Below are 26,605 nucleotides of genomic sequence, written 5' to 3'. Positions count from 1 at the left end.
AGTAGACTAAATGAGAAGAAAAAATGAGCCTGTATGGACAAAAAGCTTAAATAATTAAAAAAAAAAACAAAACAAAACAGAGCTCCAGGTTTCCTTTCCCATTACAAGTCAGGAAAATGTGTCCCATCCCCATCACACATGAAGGGCTTGATACAAAGGCAAAACAGAAATTTAGAAGAGAAGTTCCAGGCTTAGGAGAACACAAAGGCAAGAAAAATAATGAATATGGAAGGAGAAATTATGAACATGGAAGGAGGAATGTTCAGAGGTTAAATGAAAAACAGAAGATGAGGATATGAAGGAAGAGACCTATCGTAAGATGCACAAGCCGTTACCTTGCACGAGGTTTTAAAGACAAAGAGCTGGAAGGCGGTACGTGAGGGTCAGAGTTCTGAAGGGGGATAGGATGTATGATGTCATCAGTAGGAGATTATTTTCACAACTGATTTGAAACATAATTAAAGAGGATGAAAATCAGACATGCGAAATAGAAAGGTGTCCTCTAAAGGCAGGAAGAAAAGTTTAAATGGAAATAAACAACTGACTTTGAAAGCCCTTCCCTTTCTGCTCCAGAAGAAGCTCCAGAAGCCCTGCACTGCGGCATCCTTCAAGTGTTGTGTGCAACTCACCTCATCTCTCCCCTCCAAAAAGAAGAGGATGTAAAACAGCTCATGTTTTACAAATGTTTACCTCATGTTTTCTAAATATTGGTCTTGGAACACAGGTTTTAGCCTTGGGAGCTCCTTCCACCGCCCCTATGTACTCAAATGCACAAAGTCTTTTATTTCGGTCACTCCTAGCTCTAATAGTTACCCAAATAATGCAAGAGGATAGGAAATGTTCTACCAGATCAAAATGATACTCCATTTACTCCAATATTTTGTGTGACAGCGCAACAGGACATACTATTTAGGGGAAGCACATAAATCTGGCCATCATGTATAATAATATATTCTCCAGCAATAATCACTATCATAGGTTAACAGATGTTACCCTGCCCAGTCCTTTCACATCCTTTTGAGACTTCTTGTCCGTCATTTTCCTGAAAACTTTTCTGAATCTGCTGATACTATTTGCCTCTACAACATCCTGTTGCAACAAATTCCAGAAGTTACTGCCCATTCTGTAAACAAAACAATCTTCCCCCCCTCCTAAAGTGCATCTTTTCCCCTAAATTGTACTCACTAACCTAGTCGTTTTCCATGCATGCTCTCTAATTCCAGTATTGCAGCATCTCATGAGTAACAGGTTCTCATTCTGGTTGTCCATCACACTACATCCACTATTCTGTAAGCATCACATCTGTAGCAACCACATCCTGAGCCTCCTTGCCTAAAAACTGTTGAGTTTGACATTATAATCTCTCTTTTGAAGGCAGGTAGTTATTCCCCCCCCATACATCCCATCTGCCTTTCTCAAGATGCGAAACGAGAACTGCACACCACAGAAAAGATGTAACATGCTGCAGTGAAATGGTGCTTTCCACTCTGTGCCTGATGAGGAACAAGATTTTATTGCTTTTTCTGGATACCACCGTACACAGAGGCAATCATTCACAGAACTGTCAAAGACACTGCCAAGATCTCATTGCTGAGTCATACCAGCTAGTTTTGAGGTCAGCGTTATGTAAGGTAGGTTTTGATTATTATTCCCCTAAATACATTATTTTCATTTATCCACTCTTAAGCTCATCTCCCGCCTTTTCCTACATTTGCTTAGTGCAAAGACTGAGACCAAGAGTTAGATTTTGTGTATCCTTTTTGCTTTTTGGAAGGCTTGTTTGTCATTGCAACTGCAAGAAATAGTCACTGGTCACTCTTCGCACCCTACCACCAAGTTATACAAAAAACGTTAACGGGAAAACACACGATAGCAACTGCATTACCCTAAACCAAGCCCTTTCTTCCTCCCTTCCCACCAAGGCAATGGTCATTTCATGGATAATTAATTGAGGAGGAATATATTATTATTATTATTACTACTACTTCCACCACTATTATTTGGAACTGGGGAGTGTTACAAAATGAGATGCCAAAAGGCATTCAACCAGAGGAGTTTCGAAAAGTCCATGAACAGAGAATACTAACTTTGCTATCTATCATACATGCACAAGAAACCACTCTAACAGAAGAGTAAAAGTCTGTTTTGTAGGCATAGCCTCTGATAAAAACACTTATTACACATCACTCCATTGCCAACAATGTATAATATCCTAATCTCTAATAAAGCCTGCTGCCTTGTTGTCTAAGAGAATTCATTTTCTCAGATCTCCCATCTTTTTTATATATTCCTTTCTATTTTGGAAGCACAATTTGTAACAAGTGTAAACACACTGAATACATCATACTCTTATAACGTGACATGCTTTATGACACGCATTCATCTTATAACTTGATATTATTTCATTCATATTCTCACTTTCTGCTGGTTGCTCCATCCCACACTGAGTTTGTAAAACCAAGACATACCTACTGTTTGTACGACAGATTTATAGAAAACTTGGATATGAGTGAGACTATTAAAAAAAAAAATCAAAATACAAGCTCTCTTTAGCATAAACATATACATCTGTGGGAAGAAATTGATTTTGAAATCACACCATCCTTTCTTACACTGGTTTTAGACAATTACTATGGGAGTCTATTTCTTATTCTTCTTTGAAGTGATATAGTGAACAGAAGTTGTTACTTCACTAATCCAGCCTGCTTAAATATTCCTCTGTAAAGAGCTACTGTCAACACAGTGCCCACCTTTCAGGAGCAGAAAATGATTCATTACAAAGGACACCGAGTTATCATTGCTGCACAGAAGGGCCCTTCCACACATCCCCCAGCTGCTTTCTGCATCAATGATGAACAATATTCCAGGCATGCACCACTGTAGTTGAACATTTACACCACAGAAAGGACAAAGCTCATAGGCACTACACACACCCTCTTCCCTCTTAGGTGAGGCAGGCATTGGTCCAACTTGGTTGCAGTTGACTGTGGTACAGTCTCCCAGTATTGCTTGACAAGACAGATGTTTATTTACTTATTTTTTTCAAATAGACTCAGAGGACCTTGAAAAAGATAAGAGCACTTTTGCCCTCTTGTAACAACTTCAATGACCACAAACTGCCAACTATGACAGACAGTACTGAGCATCGTTGGCAGACCCTGGAGGAGGCGTATCTCAAGACTGCTGTAGCAACAGTGCTCAGTGCTGAGCATGCTTCCATGGGGTTAATACAACAGCACCGAATTTTTCCTTCAGCAGGCTGAACCTTTTAGGAGACAGACCCAGTGACTTTTACAGCTGTTGAAAGCACTCAGTTTGGCTCAGCCTTTAATTACTTACTTCAGCAATACAAAGGAAATCAAGGTAGATTACAGCAATGGCTGTTCCTGCTTACAATCACTAATTCCTCAGTTTTCTCAAAGTTAAGACAACTGTGGCCTATCTTGAAAAGTCACCTCTGGAATAGTTTAGCTAAGGTAACCCCAGTAGGTACACAGTAAATGAAGCAGACTCATGATAAATTTAATAGATCTTTCAACTAGCCTTTGGCATAAAAATATTTTAAGACAGCTATAATACAGTTTCGCCTATTTGCTTAGAAATGACATGGCTCAATGAGGGGAAAAAAATCTGCTGTGGAAGGAGGTACAGCAAACTTTTACCTTCTAAGCTTCCAGCAACACAACATCTTTATCAATATCATTACTGAACATGCCAGAGGCTGTGTAGCAGACATGACATCTAGCAAAGATACACTCCAAAAAAAAGACAGCACATCTTTGTTGATGAGTGTCACTCCAGACCCAGAGATGATTTTCATTTTGCTCTCTTATCTATTAACAACCATCATCAAAAGCATTTAAGTGCTCTCAGTCATCTTGCTCTTTGTTCAAGGAAGTATTAACTTCATCTGAAGCTTGAAAACAAGAACCTTTCAGAGCTTTTCTACTGTCAGCCCTTCATCGTACTACATGATTGGGTGCTCCCTTTTTCAGAAATGGCACTTACTATCTTTGAATTTACGTAGGGGTTACAGACGCTTTGATGATTGCACTACCCTGGGAGCGTTCATACATTTGAACTTTTAGTGAGTTTTCAGGTGACAATCTTTTTGATCTGACCAAATTAATGTAATTTGCCACAATGTAAAGTTCTTCCTACGTAGCTAAAAATCTTTTCCTAAATAATCATAAAAGCCACACTGGGTTCTAAAAGAAGATAGCTTTAGAATGCACCGCCTTCAGCTCCAGAGAGGAGGTAATCTTGAAAGACATTGCCAAAGGAATATCGTTGCTCATCAGTGCAATGCAGCTAATCAATATATATCCTCATTACCGCATGATAACACTGTAATGACTGCAGTCTAGGCAGGCAAATGGCCTCCAAGAAGGCTATGATTTGAACTTTTATCTCAGTTTTGGGTAGTAATCGCATAATGGCTACAGGAAAAAAAAATAAATTCTTGGCCAGCAGAAGAGCCCACTGCAACTCAGCACCACGACTCCTCTTCACCTCCAGGTAGCAACACATTATCTCAGAACCTGAATTCCAGAGCACAGAGGTTATTCAGTGCTTCCTCACATCACTATCTGCAGCTTGTTAATCCTCTGCGGCAGCCTTCTGCACACAGTGTTTGCTAGCTGGACTCAAAATCACCTCTCTACCCAAGACCTGCTTCTCCATAGGGTTTAAGTCTCCACTTGATATTGCATCTGAAGGGAAGAAAAATAAAAAATAAGTGAACATAACCGTCTTTTAAACCAGTGACAACACATATAGCAGTGCATATATCCTCCTGCATCTTCAGGACTATTTCAAAAGAGATGGAATAAGGGAAAAACAGGCTGTAATTTTTAATACACACATAAGACTCTACACTGCAGTGGTGAAGCCCCACCTCAAGCACTGTGCGCAGTTTTAGGTGCCTCAATATAAGGAAGCCATCAAACTATCAGAGCGCACCCAGAGGAGGGCGACCAAGATGGTGAAAGGCCTTGCGAGACTTACAAGGAGCAGCTGAAGTCACTTCTTCAGCTTGGAGAAGAGAAGGCTGAGGGGTGACCTCATTGCAGTCTACAACTTCCTCAAGGCAAGGCAAGCAGTGGAGGGGGAGATGCTGATCTCTCTCTGGTAACCAGCAATAGGACACATAGAAACAGTATGAAGCTGCATCAGGGGAGGTTTAGATCAGACATTAGGAAAAGGTTCCTCACTGAGAGGATGGTCAGTCACAGGTCAGTGCAACAGGCTCGCCAGGGAAGCAGTCACAGCACCAAGCCTGTCAGAGTTCAAGAAGCGTCTGGACGATGCTCTTAGTCACATGGTTTAGTTTCAGGTTGCCCTGCGAAGAGCAAGGAGTTGGACTTGATGATCCTTATGGGTCTCTTCCAACTTTAGATAGTCTATGATTCTGAGAATAATACTCAGTCCACACAATACAGCATCTTATGTTGATATATATACTACACAGACTTAAGTGCAATGCCTAAGATTAGGCATTTTCATATTGAATCCTGAAATTCAGGATTTTTTTTCAAGATTAGAAAATTCTGAAAAATAGATTTAAGGCTTTTGCAACCATGATCTGTGTTGAGTTCTGCTCCTATCATTACAAGACAGAGTAACAATAAACTTTCTTGATTTTAAAGACAAGCTTAGTTCTTTAAACTATATGTATATAGTAAATTTATTCTTCTACAAATTTTGAATATATTTCAAAATTATAAAGCCTTTAAGATGGCATGAGCTTGACGAGTTTTGGGGGTTTTTTAATCTATTTCTAATCTTGGTTCACTGTGGAAATAAAAACACAACTATAATACTTGGTTCTAGGAAATATAAACAATTTGTGAGAACAAGATACGCATATTAAGTACCTCTTCTATTTATAGAAGTAAATCTGACTTTTTAATATAAATTATGAATTTACATTAAGAAAAATACTATCATCTTAATTAAGTGCAATAATAAAGAATGCTAATTAGTGTCTTAGAGAAGGTGTTTTATTTCTTTGGATCTGATAGGAGGCATTTACTGCTGCAGGATCAAGTGTCTGTGAATAGACAGGCAGGGAGTAACACCCTAACAAAACACTTGGAAGCGGTCCACAAGACCTTCTCTGTAAGTTCTTGTTACTGATGTACACCTGGAAATTCAGTTGTTATCTTTTCATAACAAACCTCTTTCATCAGCATAACATCAAAGAGATCAGAACAGCTTTCATTTCAAGCATCAAAGTTGTTTAAGTCTCTCTTCTAAATAGCTTACAAAATTTTGCAGTGAGGTCAAGACATTGAGTTTATAATGTTTAAAAAATACATATATAGCCACTGCATCTAGTCTGCTTGTCACGGGATCAAAGCTGTACTTCCACTTTTCTTCACTTGAACTACCAGATGATGTTCAATACACTATTTCATCTGCTACATTGCAGATAACACTCAGCATCAAACTTCAGCAAGTGCTCCAATACTCTGCCAAAATATTACACTGCAGAAGCCTCTCCCTTCAGTTCTGCAGCCATCAGTAACAAAAATAAGGATACAACTGTAACGCTGTCAGTACTGTGTAGACATCTCTTCCAGTGCTTATCTCAAGTACTAATCAGTCTTGCAATATGTTCCCAGAGCACCATGTCCTTATTTAAATGTTTTTCTTTCATATCAGGAGGCGTCAAAGAACATATTTCACACATTCTAAAGCAGAAGTGCTCACTATGTAAATATGCTGAAACAGAGGTGTATCAGCCAGAGCAGAGGAACTACGTGCTGATGACGGACAGCGTTCAGTTAGGCAATCTCCTGCTTGTACCCCATCTCATCAGCTACGCATTATTTAATGTTTTACTTCTACACTGCGTCAGTAGTTGGGTCACATTTTAGCGAGTGACAAGTACAGGTTACTGAGGTAGAACTTCTTCAACCTTGACATACATAATCCCATATTCTTAACCTACTAAAATTGTGAAACACCTTTATGTGTGCTTCTGTTTTATTTACCAATGGACACTTACTTGCTGATCATAGAACTGAATGCTATGTTTCATTTTGCCTCGCGATGATTTATGTCTGGATGAAAACATTACAATGATATTCTCAGAGACTGACTCATTGCGAGGTATCTCATCGCACTGTTCAAAGCATACTATTTAGGATTTATCCCTTAGAGCTTATAGAATAAAAGCATTCCAAACTCTCTGAATGGAGTATAAAGTGTGTATACATGTATTTTTATCAAAAATTCTAAAAAGCTTTACACATGAATCCTCACATAGTCCCAGAGCTTTTAAGAACTATTTAGAATGTGCTTTAGCAAAAAATAGAGGGATATGGGGAAAAAAAAAAAAAAATTAGCATTGGTTACTTAAGACTTCCCCTTCAGAATAAATTATCCGGTAAAAAAAAAAATCTGTGTGCCAACTAGGGTACATTACACAGATGTGTTTTCAAGTGAAGGCGTCAAAACAGCACAGAAATCCCCATCTCTAGTATCCACAGAGTGTACATGTATACGCATGCACAAGTACACAGGCAGATCACTTCAGAAATTATCCAACAAAACTCTGGCAAAAGCTAGAAAAGACTCATTCATTCAGTCCCAAGTTCAGTATTTTGGGAAGACAACAAATCTCCAATTCCTTTATAATTTGAGCAGGCTGATAGGAGCGATTTCACCACTGAAAAGACCATGAACTTCCAGCAAACTACTGCAGGATCCAAGAATCTTTCACCTTATCAGAACTATTGGGGAAAATAAAAATACTGATTTTAGAGGAACTCACAATCACAGGTAAGAGTAACAAAATGGGTCCAGGGTGTTTCCTCTTCTCCTGTCCACGGGTGACCCTAGTGATCCCACTCACCAAGCGCTGGATCAGAAATAAAATGCTTGGTTGTAAACATACCACCTTAGTTTCCTATAAACAACACAGACTAATATTAAAGGTACACAAGAATAAGCTCTTAGCATCTGAAAGCAATAAAAGAACTTTGAGGAAAATCAAGATTCTTTGGTTTTAGCTTTTTTTTTTTTTTTTTTTTTGACATTTAGTCCCTAGCTGATTAGCTACTTGCTGGAAACTTCATAAGACCTTAGCAAAAACTTTATATTACATACAATATTAGAAAGTGTTAGGAATTATTTTAGTTCAATCCATATAGAGGAATATTGACTTTCATAATACCATGTACAATTAAAATTTACCTCTAAGCTCTTTTAAACTTATTTGCAATGAAAAAACCAGACCATGGCACATCACCATATTACTACATTTACTCTTCTAGATCAGTACAACAATGGGAATGAGCAGCTAAGTAACACTGCAATGCTTTATCTAGGTTAGTATGCATTACAGTGTGAAAGAGATCTATTGCTTTTAGTGGTATAAAACAGGAGACAGAGGATCCGAGTTTCCCTCCTCTTCTGCAGCTCCTCAAGTTCCTTATATGCACATTTTCAAAGTTAATCATTTTGAAGGCCAAAGCTTGAGCTACTGAGAAATAAAAGCTGGCAGTAGACAGCATTTTACATCACCAAAAAAAAGCTACCCTTCTCATATCAAGTTCACAAACACATTTTCTGTGTGTTAGAACTATCCTGAAATTGGGCAGAACTGCAACTGATTTCTACAGAATATTACCCACTCCTAAACAACATAACTTAAGCCTTGCCCAATTTACGTTTAGATCAGCTAAGGGCTGTTATCTCCCCTAGTTATTGCAACATGTTAGGATAACAACAATCATGTTTCTTAAAAAAAAGGAATTTATGTGTCTTGGTGTCATCAGCATACTGTGGTGCGTGTAGCGTAAAGTCTCATTATCCTCCCAAGGAATATAATGATCTTACATAGCAGAATATATTTTTCCAAACAACAGTAATAAAAGTGGATTTTTTCCTCCATTTGAAGAAAAAGAGATTTATTAATTACCGCTACTTCAATTCAATTAGAAGGACATGAAATCACTATGTAAGTAAACAGTAAAGGTAAAACCCTACAAAGTACTGCTACAGTCTAGCCCTACACAGTATTAGGACCAGTTGCTGGTAGTTGCAGAGCTCAGAAAATTCAGAATACCTGGGAAAGATAGAAAGGAATCAGTGCCAGATTTTCACTATTTTGCGAAATAGTTTATTTTGATTGCTATCAACTTGTCAGCACCTAAGAAAAAATAGTAAGACATAAAAAGGATCCTTTCATTTACTAACCAATTACTTATAGTTAAATGGACATGAGCCAGCAATGTGTGCTTGCAGCCCAGAAAGCCAACTGCATCCTGGGCTCCATCAAGAGGAGTGTAGCCAGCAGGTCAAGGGAGGTGATTCTGCCCCTCTACTCTGCCCTGGTGAGACCCCACCTGGAGTACTGCAAACAACTCTGGAGCCTCCAGCACAAGAAGGACGTGGACCTGTTGGACAGTGTCCAAAGGAGAGCCACAAAGATGACCCGAGTGCTGAAGCACCTCTCGTATGAGGACAGGCTGAGAAAGTTGGGGCTGTTCAGCCTGGAGAAGAGGAAGCTCCAGGGAGACCTTATAGTGGCCTTCCAGTACCTAAAGGAGGCCTACAAGAAAGCTGGGGAAGGACTTTTGACAAGGGCATGTAGGGATAGGACAAAGGGTAATGGTTTCAAACTGAGAGAGGGTAGGTTTAGATTAGATAGAAGGAAGAAATTCTTTACTGTGAGGGTGATGAGGCACTGGAATAGGTTGCCCAGAGAGGTGGCAGGTGCCCCATCCCTGGAAACATTCAAGGCTAGGTTGGATGAGGCTCTGAGCAACCTGATGTACTTGAAGATGTCCCTGCTCCTTGCAGGGGGGTTGGACTAGATGATCTTTAAAGGGTCATTTAGTCTAGGTCCAACCCAAACTATTCTACAATTCTAGGAAATTGCTATTAATGAAAGTAATTAGTAGCCACTGACAATGTCTTCTAAAACATTTTAAACCGCAATAAATCTTGTCCCAGCGTAACCTTGTTTGGGTAAGCAAAAGCTTCCTATGTGTAACTATCACTAATACAGCATCATATTCTATAACTCACAAATTCAAATCTGAACTCTAGGCAAGGAATACCCAAGTTTTCAATATTTAATTAAGATGCTGCTTCTAAAAGCTTAAGTGGAACCACCTAATTAAAAAAATGCTAATGTTGAGGTATAGACTTTCCTTGTCAAAGTGCTGTATCTTATTCCTTCTTCTGCATCTCTCTGGTTTGGTTTTGTTTTTTTGAAGACAGACAATACCTTATCAGAATAAGCTTGACTGCTATGAATAAAATATTTGAAATGCCACCATGCATACAGAAGTATAACAGTTTGGGGATAATGAGGGGATATCAGTTAGAACTGTTTCAATAGCAAGCCAAAATAAGCACTTTGCTTTACACAACCAATTTTAATGTAATAGGGTTTATCCTTCATCCCGTTATAATCAATTAGTTTGTCTTAAGAGTGAATTTAATCTTTTTTTTTTTAATTACAAAAGTCATCGGCCCTTCAACAGGCTTACCAGCTCATACAGCATTATACTTGGCTTTATTTTTAGTACTAAGAAAAAAATAAACAAGGAGTGGAAAATTATAGGCAAACAACACTGATGTGGTTCTGGTATTGTTTATATTAAGCATCAAACGCCTTTTCAACAGAACTCTGTCAATATACTTCAAACCAGATTAACCTCCCTATTCTAGAAAGGCTACTATTCTACACAAATGCAGAAAAAGTTTAAGCCTGAAAGAGCTTACAATTTATTCCAAAACAAAACCAAATAACTAGATGTGAGTAGGGAGAAATAAAAGAAGTACATCAGGGAGGGTTTGTGTTCCTACTTGTATTATTTCCACAGTGTTACATAGCTTAGTTATCTGGCAATTACAATATTTCATTTAATTTACTATTTGCGAAAATAAATTTATAAATATCTAGATAAAAGTATGTATTTACAAATATGTATTACCAATTGTTATAAAGGAAAAAAAACAATCTAAAGCACCTTTTCATGAAGCTGACATTGGGACTGGCAGTTACAGTTTGGAAAGCAATCCTGGAGTCATCATGGACTCAATATACAGTGACAACCAAAGCCCCCAACATCAGGAATGGTCCACATCAGGAATGATACTGAGACAGAAACTGAAACCATCACTTTCCTGCTGTGTAAAACCTTATTGTGTCCACAAACAGAATACAGTGCGCAGTTCTTGTCCCTGCATCTCAAGAACGACACACTGAAGTAAGGGCTACAAACACGATTAAGGGAACAGAGAGCCACCATCAGAAGGAAAGCTAAAAAGGCTGGGACTCTTGGAGAAGGCTAAGAGATAATATGCCCAAAGTTCACAAAATCATAGAAGAGGTAGGTAAATCAGAAGATTAATGAATCATTATTATACCTTACAACACAAGTACTTGAGACAGTCCTTGAAATCATTAGATCAGTTTAAACAGGCATAAAACACTTCTCTTCCTTCCCCCTCCAAAACAGAGCAGGCACTGACTTTCAAGACATAGTTGCTACTAAAGCTTACAGAAGCAAATGCTACCAGCACATTCAAAAACAAATGAACCACATTCACAGAAATCAGGGTCATAAACTGATTCCAAAAGGACTCAATAGATGCCTGCCTTCTAACATACCCACTCTAATGACCGTGAACGCTGGGAAATAAGCACAATTTCTCTGCCAGGGAAGAGCTAGAGACTGATTCAGAAAGCCAGAGGACTGTCATTTAAATACTATGCTACATGGAAACCAAAGTAAAAGTAGAAGTTCTAAAACCCATCTGAAAGTTTAACAGAATACTAAAGAGATTTCAGTCCATAACTTTCCAAAATATATTAATCCCTATCGACACCTGACAAAATATTAACGTTTTTCTGATTGTAATATCAAAGACTAGCATAGCTTAGTACTACAGAGGCAGCAATTACAGATGCTCCTGTAACAGATACAGTAGCCTTTTTTTTTTTTTTTTTTGCAAGAGTATGAAATACTCCACCAATGCAGTAGTATAACTGTTCCTGACTTCAGGAAGCTGTTCTGCTTCACGTACACCCAGAAACCGCTGGCTGCTTTACCGCACCCCTGCTTCAGCACGTATCACCAACGGCATCCGACAGCACACGCACTTCGCAGGCTGCTTCATCCTCAGCAAAACCTAAACATTTCCCAAGGCGCGTCTCGCAGATCAAACGCAGAAGCATCCAAAGTTCCCTGCCCCTTATCAACACTTTAGATTTTTACCAGGCTGTGACCGAAACGCGTACTTCCACGCACAGCCCGCTCTTTCCTTCTTACCGAAAACGGCCCCCATGCAAATCACGTGCCCAGGACGGAGACACCCCACAGGAGGCAGGGGCACACGCACACCCTCCCGCCCAGGTTTTGGAGGGGGGCGCGCACTCACGCGGGGCGCGGCGGCCCCCAGGCCGCCTCCTCCCCGTCGCTCTCGGCCGCCGCTTCCTCGCCGATGTCGGGCAGGGTGATGAGCAGGGCCTTGGCGCCCGCCCGCCCCCCGCACTCCTTGTCCGCCGCGGCGGCTACCGGGCGCGGGGGGCGACCGCCCTTTCCCCCCGCCAGCGGCACCGCCCTGCCCGCGGCGCAGCCCCCGCCGGACGCGGGGCGCGGGCTGGGGGTCGGGGTGGGGCGGGGGCCGGCCGTGGCGGGGGCCCGGCGAAGCTTGGCTAGGAGGGCGCTCAGGTCCAGCGCCGACACCTGCATGGCGGCGGGGCGGGAGCGCCTTCCCGCCCCAGCGGGCCCTCCCGGGGGGAGCTGCCTGCCGCCGCCTCCCGCCCGGCCCGGCGAGCGTTGCTAGGCTAAACAAACCCCGCCGAGGGCGGTGCGTGTTGCGGTGGGGGGCACCGGGCCGGCGAAAAACCTGTGAGCCGCCATCAGCCTGCGCACCCGAGAGCCCTCTGGCAGCGGAGGGCAGCAACCTGCTGCAGCCTGCGAGCCAAGGCAATAAAGTGTGGCATTGCCCCTTAAGTTAAAATCCCACCAAATAGTAAGTGGCAGAAACCCAACTCCATCTGCCAGCATGCGACGCACACGGCTGTGCGCAGAAAGGGTTTAATAGAAATGGGGAGCAATACCAACCCAATCCTCTACACCTCTTTACACCTTTTTTAACACCGTGTCAGGAAACCGCAGAAGAGAGCTGCAGAGGAGCAACACCCCACGTGCAAAGATGCAACCAACAACCCCAGGCAGCTTGGAGAGCAGTGGAGGTTATCAGGATCGAAGACCTTTCCCTATTTTGCTACAAATACCAGGCAGCTGGAGGAACACGAGTAGAGGTTGGGGCAAATACCGCACTAGCTTTGGAACACAGGGTTTGTCCATCTGGATGGAGAGCAGTCATGCCAGCACCATTTTGGGGACACTGTAATGGCTGATGCTATGGCATTGCGTCACCTCAGAATATGCTAGGTGGCGTGGCCCTTGGCAGCATCCAAAAGAACAGCACAGGCTGAAGGCCAGCACAGTTCCTTTATATCTACAAGCCTAGGATCATACATCAAGCAAGTAGTCACAGTATCAACTTAAAGCTGGCAGCTGCTAGTAGATGACAACCAAGGATACACCTAAAGGAGTGCAATGAGCTGGCAGGGTAGGGCATACATGACACCAAGTTCAGGACTGAGATTTGAAATTGGGACACTCTTGGCCTTTTTTTTTCTTACAAACTGAAATAAATATGTTCTGAACAAACCTTGTGGAATAGGCACACATAAAACTAACAGCAGCACAATCTGCGTTTACTCCTCATGACGCCAAAAAGCCTTGACTGAGCCACAGCGAAAGTAGCATAATTGAGCATATTGGTGTGTAGTAACTTATCTCAGGTGTAGACCTGAAGCAACCCTGCATGAAGACCTGGAATAGAATCTGTTATGGACATCCCTGTCTGTAAGTTGTTCACCACTCCCTGTCATTCAAGAACCACAGAAACAATCAGGTTCCACCCCAAATCTACAGACATGAGCATTCTGCCTCACTCAAGACTTTTAATATTCTGCTTTCAATACAGATGATTCCTCTTCACCCCCAGGTAATATCTTTGACATTACAAGTTTGGAACTATTTTTCATTTATTTGGTGTCCAACTCCTCAGCAAATAAATCAGCATAATATAGTCGGATGCTGCCCACTGCAAAGAATCTACCCAGCTCAGTTACAGACTGTTAAACCCGAAAGCACTTAGAAGTCTTTGCCATGGTAAGCCCATTTATTTACTCTCAATAATATTGTCAGACAAATGTACAGGACCAGAGCAGAAGTAGATAACTTTCAGACAAACAGGGAAAATTTATATGCAAATTTTATGTCAAGTATAATTGGTGATTATGTGCTTATTGCTTTTTGTTTATGATTATGTGCTTACTGCTTTTAACATTAGTCTAATTCTCACTGTCAGCCTTTATAATGTCTTTTTCTGTTGTAAATTATTTTAAACTGAATGTAGGTACTGAAATAACTGTTTAGAACGCATCATCATATTTTTATCATTTAAAATTATTTTCACTCATCAGCAAATACTTTTAGTTTGTATTCTTAGCTATTTTACAAAACCAGCCATCCGTAACACATTTTCTCAAGGTTCTGAGACTGATTTTGGGGGCATTTGTAGTAGCAAGAAAAATATTTACAGAATTTAGACATACTGTTATTTGTCAGAGTTTAAGGGCCAGAAAAGACCATTTGATCATCGAGTCTGACTTCTTGTATCACATTTCACCTCAGCATTTCTCCATGCATTCTCTGCATCTTTATGTCATTTTTAATATCCATGTGAACTGCTAACATTTTCTAATAAATTCATATGGATGCGGAATGAGAAATTGTACTATTATGTGTCATTACAGATTTAGGAAACAGAGGAACCTTTGCACATGTTAGTCTTTAATAAGAGAAAGAACGATTGACATGGTGCATACCTGGCACCCCTCCTCAGGAGTTGCCTCCTCAACTTTCATGGCGTAAGCATGAATAGAGAATTTGTCACTTCACCTGAAAAGGTCAGAAAGATGAGATGAAAGCATCACAATGGGGATAATGCTATTACTGTAATTAGGGAATCATCACTTATCACTTCAACTGTAAACAAAGCTTTTTTTTGTTTTCACTCAGGGCTTCCTGAGCAAGTGAAGACTCTACACTGCCACATTTCCCTTCTGGTCCATGCAAAATCTATTTCATTAATTATTTTTCTCATTTGCATTTTTTATCATCATGGGACATACAAACCTATTAAAAAACAACATTTTTAATCTATGCATATAACAAATCATGGGACAAGCTGCTAAAATGTTAAGTATTGAACTATCTGAAAGCTATTTTCTCAAGCAGTAAAACAGCATTCTTTGAGTAATGGTGGTACTGAAATTGATGACAGAAATGCTAGGGGGAAAAAAGCAATTTAAAAATAGTCCGTAGCTACTGAAGGATCACATACCTACTAAAAATTGACAGTGTTTTATATGGTACTTGGAGCAGCAATTAAATATTAACAAAATCATAAAAATGACTGTCTAGTGTCTAATTTACAATAAATTGTGCTCAAACACACCATAAAGTTGCAACCAGTCTCAAACACAATGTAGATTCTTTCAGAGCACTCTACTGGTTCCCAGCTCTCTCTAGATCAAGCTACTAGCTCATATGTTTGAACATTAATGATCTGACAACTGCCAAGTAGCCCATGTTTCTGTAAAGTATGTTAAGGAAAAAAACAAAATAGATTTATATATTAGAAATTAAACTACAGAATTCTATCTGATTTCTTTACAATTTTGAGCTATCAAAAGCAAAACTAGATACAGTCATAAAGAAAAAGGAAACAAAAAATTTGAAATTAATCAACTTTCGAAGTTTTTCTCCCATTCTACCTGTAACATAGTCACAGTAGTCTGTAGTCACAGCAATATTTCTGATACAGTTTAAAACCGTTTCTTTTGGAGGGTTACTTTTTGTTGTTGTTGTTTCACCAGTAACAAAGATTTTGGTAATGAAATTACAGCAGCACCATCTCCCCCACAAAGTTGTCTTCTGGTTATGCTAGAGAAGTCTCTGTGCCTTTACTCATTGTACACAGGTCCACCAGCTGTGCCTTGGCTGTGTTTCACATTGATTTCAAGTTCTATTTAAAGGCGCACATGTAGTTTTATGGGCATTCAAAGAATTAAGGTGACACCTCCCAGTAAAAATGTCCTTCTGCCAGGTGTCTGAATTTCAGTAGCAAAAAGAAAACATCTTTTTTTCATTCATACCACACTGATTAAATCAGTTGACTCTTTAGTCTGAAAATCTGTTTTTGACAGTCACCAGTACTAGCCCCACTCATAAAGCATAAACAATCCTTCACTGCATGTTCTGAAAAGGCTGCTCACAGGGTCAGGTTTCTTTCTGTGGCTTTCTCTTAAAACAAAGGTTTTAAAACTCACTTTGAAACTCTGCTCTGTTTCTTGGTTTCAACTACAGAAATAATTCTCCATGTTACTTACTCTGCTTCACAAGGAAAGCTTTCCAGTTTTAATTTAACTTAATTAAATTATTATTGTGTTATGAAAGCAAGCAGTAGTGTCCACTCTACATTCTTCACTGAATTTGCTAACTTATCATTATTGCATTCTCTTTTACATATCCTTTAAAGTAGAGAGGCTATGTCTTTTCTGCACTACATCAGATAGACAGTTTTCCTAGGACATCAGTCATTCTCTCTGCTTGTCAGAATTTCCACCACATTTTTGATACACAGACTGAAATAACGGTCAATCATGATCCATTTTAAGACATCATTTCAGTGCAGGCGAATTAAAATATCAGCAAGAACAAGAATATAGACAAGTAAATTGAAATTATAGTGCATATCTTTCCAGCATGACAAACTTTTTTTTCAGGTTTTCCTGAAGGCTCAATAGTTTTCCAATGACAGAAAATATGCAATAAAATGAGCTCATAATTCAAATCTGTACTTTCACAACTCAGTGCGATTTACTGTTAGATTTAAGTGCCATCACTAATTGCTGATGAAATGCACTGACTCGTTCTTTCTGGGCTGGCCAGTTCAAGATGCAACGAGATCTGAACATTCCTCTTCTCAGCTGAAGTGCATGGTACAACCTGTAATCTTGGATATCATGAAGAAAGATCAATATGATGGAGTCCCGACTTTGTTCAATAGCTTGCTGAAGAGCATGATACACCTTAAAACTGAAGAAAAAAATAAGACAAAAATGCATGTTTTCTTTCATGTGGAGGGGAAAAAAATGACAAAGAGTTCTTTTAATAGCTCACATAATAGCACATTTGAAACTCAAGGGTTGGACTCAAACAGGGATCTTAGTGTCTATTCTATGATACAAAATTGTCACTACTTATGTTGAATTAGTTACTTTCCAACTAAAGAAAAAAAATCCTTAAAAAAATATAACTTAAGTCCCCTGTCATGATATAACCTTGCTTAGCAAAGTTCCTTTCAACATTACTACAAAAGAAAGATGAAAAGACTAGTTTAAAGACAAATAAAAATAATCTTTGGATGCTAGCAATCTCATTCATAACTACTCTTTTCAAACATCTAGTTTAAAGGAAAGCAATCTGCTATTGACTGAGAGATTCAAATTTCCACATGTGGAGCAATTAAATGTATTAACTTCGGAATTATTCTGAACTTAATATATTTACTTAATCAATTGTAAAGTAGAATTTGCATAGTATTTTTTATTAAATGTTATTTTTTATTAAATTACACGGCAAAAAAATATTAACTTGCTAAAAAATCTGTAAGAAATTTTCTCCCTTACATACAAAAGTTTATATCCTACTCACTTTTTGCACCAGGGATCCTGTAGGAGGTGTTCAGTCACCACAAAAATAATCTTCCTGCTCATCTTTATACTGTTTATCGTGGCTTCAAATTCAGATACACCTGCTTCAAAGTCCCGTTCTTCTAAACAAAACCTAATTTGAAAGTGGTCATTTTTTTCCAGAGAGATGAAATTCTTAGACACCCAATTCTTGTCCTGTCTTGCATGAATAACATAGGCATCATATTCAAACTCTTCTTGTTGTCTGTCAAGTTCTTTAAAGCCGAGTATTCGATTTACTGAAATATTCCAGTAGAAAGCTATTCTCCACCCTTCGAAATGGATGATAAGAACAACAGAAATTACTAGCATCACAGTAGTGGTAGTGATCACAAACAGAAGTTTAAATGGAGCACTGTCTTTGCAGGCTGAGCTATCAAAATGCAACACCAGACTACCATGATATTTAGGTGGGGTGTTGCAAAGGTACTGGGACCTCAATCCAGGTATATATGCTTGGGTGGCATTAAGCCAATCAGCAAACCAAGCAATGCTTTCACAGGTGCAATCAAATGGATTGGAATCCATCTCTAGTATTCTCAAGCTCTTGAAAGCTGGGCCAAACACTTTTTCTTCAACTGAGGTTATCAGATTTTTCTGAAGGTTCAATGAATTCAGAGAGGCTTGGTCATTAAACAGAGTTGCTGGAAGCAAATTCAAATTATTTGATCCTAAATCCAAGGTTTTCAGTTGAAACAGACCCTTGAAAACCTGAACTGGAATCTCATCAAGCCCATTTGACTTTAAATTAAGAATACGCAAGTTGGGAAGATCTCTTAAAAAAAGAACAGGGCCACCTGGATTTGCATGTTTCCAAAGCCGGGCTAAATTATTGTGCTGCAAATCCAGAATGTCAAGCTTGTGAAGTCCATCAAACAAGCCGTCTTTTATGTTTGCTATGTTGTTATTGCTGATGTCCAGGACAGTCAGGTTTTGTAGAGGATGAAAAGGCGAAGGAGAAAGTGCCAGATTACTGCAACCTACCTTCCTCAGCATCAGTTTTCTAAGGCTTGGGACAAAAATGAATGATTCACTTCGCAAAGTTAGGTTTTTATTATAGGAAAGGTAAATATCTTGTATATTGTTGAGACCTTTAAACTCATGACCTGTGAGCTCTTGACTGATTTCATTGAGACCAAGATCAAGAATTTTTAGGTGTCCCAAGGAAGAAAATGCCCCACTTTCTATTGTAGAGATTCTTGTTTTTGTGAGGTTGAGAACCTGCAAACTGGAATTCCCAAGTGATGAAAATGTTTTGTTAGTTATTCTTTGTAGGTTTATGTTGCAGTTACAGAGACTCAGGTATTTCAAGTTCTTCAGACCTGTGAACATATTAGCAGTAATTCCTGCAAAATTGTTATTATCCATTATAAGGTACTCCAGGTGGGATAACCACTGAAAGGAAAAATCTTCAATTTTCCCATTAAGTGAATTTATCAGATTCAGATTTTTGAGGCTGGATAATCCAAAAAATAACCGTGAAGATACATGAATGTTAGTATGTTTCAGGTTTAAGTATTGTAAACTTGAAAGCCACTGAAATGAGTCATCTTCTATCACAGAGAGAGAATTTTGGGAAAGGTTTAAAACTGTAAGATTTGTTCCTTGCAGCCCCTGGAAAGTTGACTTGCCAATGTATGAAAGCTTCACGTGGCTCAGTGAGAGGTTCTGTATTGCTGTGTTTGATAATTCTGTACAAAGTTTCTTTGTGCAATTTTCACCAAGTTCAACATTGTTCAGTATGAGACCAAACAGGTTTCCAATTGCATGTAAACATCCTATGTGAAACTGAAAGGAAAAGAAAAAAAAATATTTTTTACCTAAGCAAGGGTATTATGTAAGAAAGTAGCCCCATAAATCCAAAAGTTGGAAAGGTTTTCAAACGAGATTTTCAAGCAGAATAAAACTCCTACACTCAGATTTTTCCACATCCAAGTTCACACACTTCTTGGAGTTTATACTTCTTGTGATAATAGGTGTAAAATTTGTAACATAATTATCATAATTCTGAGCAGTACTCTTTTAGAAGATAGAAAGTTGCTTAGTGAGATGTAAGTTGATTAAAATTTTGTATCCAACTGGTAAAACTCTTTCACTAGAAGTATCTTTGAAATTCAGATTATCTCTTTCTTCAGCTTTCTTTTATTATTTTTTTTTTCCCCAGTAATTCTGTATTCAATAGAATGGTTTTGGCTTTTACCTCCTTGGATCAAAGATGTAACATAAATGCCACATAATCATACAGGATAAATCAGGATAGTTCCATTTTATACTGACAGCTGTTGAATTTTGGTTTTGAAATGCTTCCTACCTCTTTCAGTGGATTTGATGACAAATCAAGACTGTTCAATGAGGTGTTGCTAAGAAAACTGAAGTCTTCCTTTTTTAACTCACTGATTTGATTGCTATCCAACATGAGCTCACGAAGGTTCTTCAGCTGTTGCTGCAATCCTAAATTTGCTGACTTCAAAAAATTATGAGATAGGTCCAAAATATTCAAGTTCTGGTGAGAAGATGCAAACAGAAAAGTATAACATTATTTTTATTTTATATAATACAAAACAATTTTAAAATACTGCATTAGCGTCTAATTGATTACAAATTAGTTGTGATACTACAATTAAAAATAATTTTTTTAATAGAGAAATGGCAGCTTTCAAGCTTCTGCAGAAAGAAGCCTTCTATATTTCCCACATTTGTAACTTTCATTGTATTCATGGTCTTAACCTGCTAAAATATCTACTGCAAACCAAAGAACTACTTTATCTAAAATTCCTTAGTTCACTGAAAGCGCTCCTGCTCCAGATAAAGTGATAAAAGCAAAAATCTACAGCTGGCTGCAGTTACAACTACTGCAGTATTAAACCTTGTCCTCCACCCTCATCATTGTGGTCCACCCTCATGAATGGAAGTGAGGAAGGGAAGAGTGCAGTAGCAGCCTACAAAGACCAGCCCTGGTGCTCAGACTCCTCCTACATCTGCAGGGGAAGAGATGCTACCCTAAAAGTGACTCCACAGAATCTGCCTTGAGGTGCCTCAAGCCTGGCCTCCATCAGTAGCAGGGCAGCAGCAAAGCGAGGAAGGCCGGAACTTCAGTTCTGTTCCCAGTACCAAAGCTGCCTGTACTCGTTTGTACTTAGCTGAGAGTCAGCAGTCCTATGATGCAAGCAAACACATTTTATGTAACTGAACTGGAATACTGAGTTTAGCAGAAAAGTTCAGACTTGTTCAAAACAACATGCACACTCGTTAGAACATTATACAACAATGAGTACCCACATTGTCTCTATTTTCCTTTATCCTTAGGCCCTTCCTTTGACATGATTCCCTGGTTAGTGCAAAGACAATGGAATAGTCTTTTCCTGCCTCCTGTGCTAGTCCCCCAACTTCATAGATGCTACAGAGAATATTTAACTACGTGTAAACTACCAGGAAAAACAAGAGTAGAGTAAAAACTTTTTTACTCTTTCTTTCTCAGTCGCCAAAGTCCTGGGAGACTCTACATTCAGCCTAAACACTGGCCTTCGTGGTCTGAGTAATTACACCTTGACCTTGAGAATTTAGGCTAGCTACCATTTTTTGACAACTTGGATTCCACCATATCCACTCTGCCCTATACGTCATCTGCTGCTGCTATTCTTTCAGCACAAATCCTGTAGGGAAAGATGCCTCGATGGGATGCAATAGGGAAAAGGGAATAGAGAGCATTGACTCGTAAGGATGTCTGAGACTGCAGTGTGCTCTAACACAAGAAGCCACTAGACTTTTTCTTTAGAAAAGGAATGAAGGAATATTATACGATGGGCATTTTCAGACGCACGTAGGCAGCTGTTCTGTACACACACTGGAAAATACAGTAAATTCCCCATTTATACTTTATTTACATGAAAAGGTGCATTTCTAAAGCTTACCTCCAAGGTTTCAAAAGGATCATTTTTAAAAGCTATTCTGTTGTATCCTAGATAGAGCTCAGTCAGGTTGGTGCAGGAAGCAAAGACTCTGTCAGGGAGCTTGTACAATTCATTATGTTCTAACTTCAGAATCTGCAACAGGGGCACATTTTGGCATAATTCTGGTTGCAGTTTAGAGATGCTGTTGTAGCCTGCGTTCAAGTAAACCAGCTGGCGGTACTTGGTCAGATTTGCAGGACCTAGCTGTCTTAGCTGATTATGAGAAATGTCCAAACCCGTTATATTGTCTGGGAGATCTGAAGGAATTTGAGTCAGCTTTAGGTGACTGCAATCAGCCATTTCATTTTGGATCTGACATTGCTTTCCAGCTGACGCACACAAGAAGCAGACAGACACCAGTCTGACAGTTAAGATGCTCCACCAAAGAATAACACTTCCCATCATTTTATCTGCAAAGGCAAAATAAACACAGTACAAATTACAATCATTTTGACACAACTTATATCTTAAACTGAAGGCTAAGCAAGCCAGGCTCAAAAAATATGTAGTTTTATACTGAGGAAATACTCAGTATTTTTCACCCATAAAGCAGCATTCATTTCTGCAGAAAAGGTATATCTAATAATCTCTCTAAAGCAAGATTTTTCTTTAAAAACAATAGTATTGTCTTATGTAAAGTCTTACATAAAAATAACAGTGTTCAAAAAGCTACCAACACTTCATCTATTATCAATGCCGATTTCGAACCATTTTCTCTTTTCTGATTAATTTTGCATTGCTTTAGCATGCATAAAATACAATAAATATGACAAATTATACACAGGCCCCTCAGTGTTAATCACTGAGCTCTGAGCTTAACCACGCTGATAAATATTTATACACAGGCTTCTCAATGTTAATCACTATGCTCTGAGCTTAACTACACTTAAAATATTTATAGTTATCTGCGGTAAGCATACCTAATACACCACTTCTTTATTTTACAGTTCTTGCCAGATTTTAGTTTACAAGCCAGCCACACAAATTTCTAACCATCTTTCCATTTCATAGCAAAAGAAGGAATACCAGGCTATAGAAAGGTGTATGAGAAAGCAAGAGCAGACAAAATAAATTGGTGCCAACCTGATCAGAGAAAGAAATGAAGAAGAGAATGCAGGGGGGGTTGGACTAGATGACCTTTGAAGGTCCCTTCCAACCCAAACGATTCTATGATTCTATTCTATGAAGAGCCAAGGTGTAGAGAAAACACTGTCCACTAATTCAATAAATTTATCCGGATACTTACAGGAAAACTTACACATTTAAGAATTTATATACCCCGCCCCATAGCTTTTGAGCACTTCTATTAGGATATCAGCCTCTGTCCACTGGTGCTCTAATCTTCAATGGCTCTGCTATTTCTGATGCATCTCAGACTTTTTCATATACTATTCCATTTCAATGTAGTATTCATAAGGCTTAAATTCACCTGGTGATCTTGTAATACAACTTTACTGGATAAGAAAGAAAATTAATTCCATGCACATTCTGAATAAAGCTGTAAGAGCTCAAAAGGGTTTGACTAGCCTGCTGAGTCATAGAGCTTGTCTAATTGAATAGCATTTCTGCTAATCAAGAGAAGAATCCAGTGTATCTTCCATATCATTCTCTACTGAATTAATCTTTAGCTGAGGCAGAAAAAATACTTTGGGAGCGCTTGACAGAATATTTTCCCATGATTTAGCAGAGAAGAGTAAGCTTAGGTTCCTCCACTTGATTTTTTTCTTTTTAAAGAAATGTCAAGGTTATATTTTCACCCTTGAAGCTTTGAGTGTCTCCACAATCTCCATACACACATATCTGTATGGCCTTCTGCCAGCAAATTTGGAACCCACCTGTAAACCCAATTTACCAGTGAGTTAAGTCTCAGCAAGATGGCCTCCCAGATAGAGAAGACTATTGGTGTCCCACCACAGAAGAGGTTATATAAGGGAATTTAACCTTACTAGATTTCATAGGAATCTACAAGAACTTTGCAGAAGACTAACTCTCAGAAATATGAGCTTTCTTAGTTCTGCAGCTCATATTTTCCTTTGCTTGGACCTGTGTTTAATTAACATGATCTAGATTTGCGCACATTAGATTATTGCTCAATGGCAAACAATAAAAGAAGAAATAAAACCAGCACATTTGTACAGAAAAGAAAAAGCCTTTGAAGCAGATGTTTTTTAAATAGAAGAGTGTTCACTACTACAACAAAACATTCTGAGGAACTGACACTGCAACCTGCAGCCAAACAGGAGTTTGCCTTTTCAGAGGCCACACATTAAGACTGCTTCAGTGACAAAAATCCATGTTACAGTGGCCAGAGGGAACCCTGTGAGTGCCTCTGTGGGAGCAACCTGGCCATCCAGGGAGAGACATCAGTAAAATCCAATGGGAGTGGGGATACAAGCAAGGGAAAGAGAGCCCTAAAGCATTGCAAAGGCATACACAAAGGACAGCAAAAGGCAACTTAAAATAAACCTCAATGAAAAAAACCGGTTCCCTCCTGGGCACTACGTATGGGCTTGACCCATCTCCTGCAGCTCACACAGCCTAACTGTCCACTCACCTGCCTGGCAAAACAGGGAAGGGGAGGAGAAAGAAAATAACTGAACCTGATAGTCCTGCAGACAGCCTGACCTGCTACAGCTGCTGCTGAACGCAGCACCCCTGTCTCTGCAGCTGAGGAAAATAAAGGACCACTTGTCCTGCCTCATTCCTCTGTACTCCAGCTGCTGGAAGAGCTAAGGAAAACAAAAGAACAACATGTAGTATTGTGTGATGCTGCTCATCTGTGACACAACACACAGGTTGCCCAGAGAGGTGGTGGATGCCCCATCCCTGGAAACATTCAAGGCCAGGTTGGATGGGGCTCTGAGCAACCTGATCTGTTTGGAGATGTCGCTGGTCCTTGCAGGGAGGTTGGACCAGATGACCTTTAAAGGTCCTTTCCAACCCTAACGATTCTATGATTCCATTACGAGCTTTACTTCTGGCCTGCATCCTTCTGCAAGTTTGTTTTAGGGAGATCAGTTCACTGCCAGGCACCTCAGCAGCTGTTGTCTGCTCATCTTTAAGAATCTAGAAACAAGAAATGTACTGCACAAACACAAACCCCTTTCTTTGGCTGACCTCCAGCGAGGCCTGAAGGGCTGCCTTTTTCTGCTTTTTCCATTGCAGAAGCCTGGAGTCAGCTTGAGGTGGTTTATGCCTTGGTTGGGGATCCAGTGAAGAAAGCACACACACCCATTATCAGACTCAAGGGACAGTGTTACAGAGTAATGTTTAAGGGACAAAATAAAGAACAACAGTTTAAATGTTATGAGCAAGAACTTTAAAAAAATAGATCTGGATAATTCAGCAGGGGAGCCTCCAGCATCTTCCAGGGAGGAACATTCCCACCTCACCTATATTGCCTTTTTTTTTTTTTTTTTTAAACACAAAAATACCTCCTGCCAGCTGGGGACACCACATGCGGGCAGGAGCACCCCAGCACACCCATTAAGCAAACAGCAGTGTCACCGACTTTGGTAACTCGCAAGTTAAGAGAAATCCAAGGCGAAGGAAACGGCCCGACCTGCTGCGCAGCGCTGCGCCTTTGCACCTCTGGCTTCGCGGTGGTCAGCGAGAGGCGAAGGACGGCGCCCACTTACCGCTGCCGGCTTCGTCTCCTCCGGTCTGGGGCATCCAGCGACTGCGCAGGGTTCTCAGCGCACCGAAGCCATGAGGAAACAGCCTGCCCGCAGCCGGAAGAAGCGAAACCGAAAGCGGGAATAGGCGCTCGCCGCCGCGGGAAGCCGGGGCCAGCGGCGCCGGGGGGGCCGCCTGCCCCCACCCCCTGGCCGGCCGAGCGTCCCATGGCCACGAGCATCCCCTGTCCCTCCGCATCCTCCTCTCCTTGCCGTGAAACGTTTCGGAGGTGCCTAGGGTGGAGATCGCCCCTGAGCTCGGAGTCGCACTGACACTCGGGATTTGCTGACAGAAACCGACTTAAGCACACAGATAGAATCATAGAATGGTTAGGGTTGGAAGGGACCTTCAAAGCTCATCTAGTCCAACCCCCCTGCAAGGAGCAGGGACACCTCCAACCAGATCAGGTTGCTCAGAGCCTCATCCAACCTGGCCTTAGATGTTTCCAGGGATGGGGCATCCACCACCTCTCTGGGCAACCTGTGTGTTGTGTCACAGATGAGCAGCATCACACAATCCTGCTCATAACTCAGTTACAATTAATTCCTAGTGTCTCTGAAAATCCTTCATGATATATCCCAAAAGTAGGTATGCTGACTGACAGGTTACTGACATAGGAATATTGCTCTCTTAATGTAGAAACAAAGAACCAATAGGCTCCTACCTATTGCTATTCTTCAGGTTATTTTTTTTTTTCTCACCAAAATATTTTTTCAACCCTACCAAATTTCACTGATATGAAATGAGACCCTATCAGCTGACAGACATTAAAAGGTTGTAAGGCGTATCACAACAGCCTTACATAGAAGTTGCTGCATCTAACTTCACTTACAAGATACCAGACAAATCATGAACGTGCTTTTAAATGCAGCCAATATTCATTGTGAGCCTTCCAGAAATATGACTGCTTACATGATGCCAGTGGACCTCAGACAAATTATCTGGCTTCTGTATGTTCTGCCTAATCATGTGGGATTTTTGGCAATGCTTTGTTTTATTGCGAAGTACCCAAGGCTAGCTGTGCATTGCTTCCAACAGGATTTTTTAAAACTTGTCTTAGCTTAACTAAAATTATGTTATGTTGCTTTCGGTAGCTATAGCTTTTGGTTCGCTT

At 40.0% G+C, this 26,605-nt stretch overlaps 2 protein-coding genes across 4 annotated transcripts in view; both read right to left on the bottom strand.

Moving 5' to 3' along the window:
* Positions 1-12,719, bottom strand: part of FAM149A (family with sequence similarity 149 member A) — a 31,083-nt gene extending 18,364 nt beyond the window's left edge. Inside the window, exon 1 of one of the 2 annotated variants that reach the window (XM_086746850.1) lies at positions 12,406-12,719. In XM_086746850.1, the coding sequence (XP_086602976.1) occupies positions 12,406-12,719 (314 nt within the window). Of the gene's footprint in view, positions 1-12,296 lie in introns of both variants that reach the window. The other variant, XM_086746848.1, reaches the window with a different exon arrangement.
* A 2,160-nt stretch (positions 12,720-14,879) lies between these two features.
* On the bottom strand, positions 14,880-25,528 carry TLR3 (toll like receptor 3). Of its 2 annotated transcripts, none has more exons than XM_086747192.1 (5): positions 25,455-25,528; positions 21,778-22,226; positions 20,178-20,369; positions 17,829-19,654; positions 14,880-17,210 (listed from the first exon to the last, which is right to left on the bottom strand). In XM_086747192.1, the coding sequence occupies exons 1-5, from the start codon at positions 25,486-25,488 to the stop codon at positions 16,982-16,984; spliced, it is 2,730 nt and encodes a 909-aa protein (XP_086603318.1). In that variant the 5' UTR covers positions 25,489-25,528; the 3' UTR covers positions 14,880-16,981. The 2 variants fall into 2 exon arrangements, with proteins under 2 accessions (XP_086603318.1, XP_010121034.1); XM_010122732.2 differs by having other exon boundaries at positions 25,379-25,516.
* Between the last annotated feature and the right edge of the window lie 1,077 nt (positions 25,529-26,605).

The sequence above is a fragment of the Chlamydotis macqueenii genome, chromosome 4 (genome assembly GCF_036417535.1).
Source record: "Chlamydotis macqueenii isolate bChlMac1 chromosome 4, bChlMac1.mat, whole genome shotgun sequence".
NCBI lineage: Eukaryota > Metazoa > Chordata > Aves > Otidiformes > Otididae > Chlamydotis > Chlamydotis macqueenii.
The sequence above is the reverse complement of the archived record's forward strand: the minus strand, read 5'-3'. Positions and strand labels throughout refer to the sequence as shown.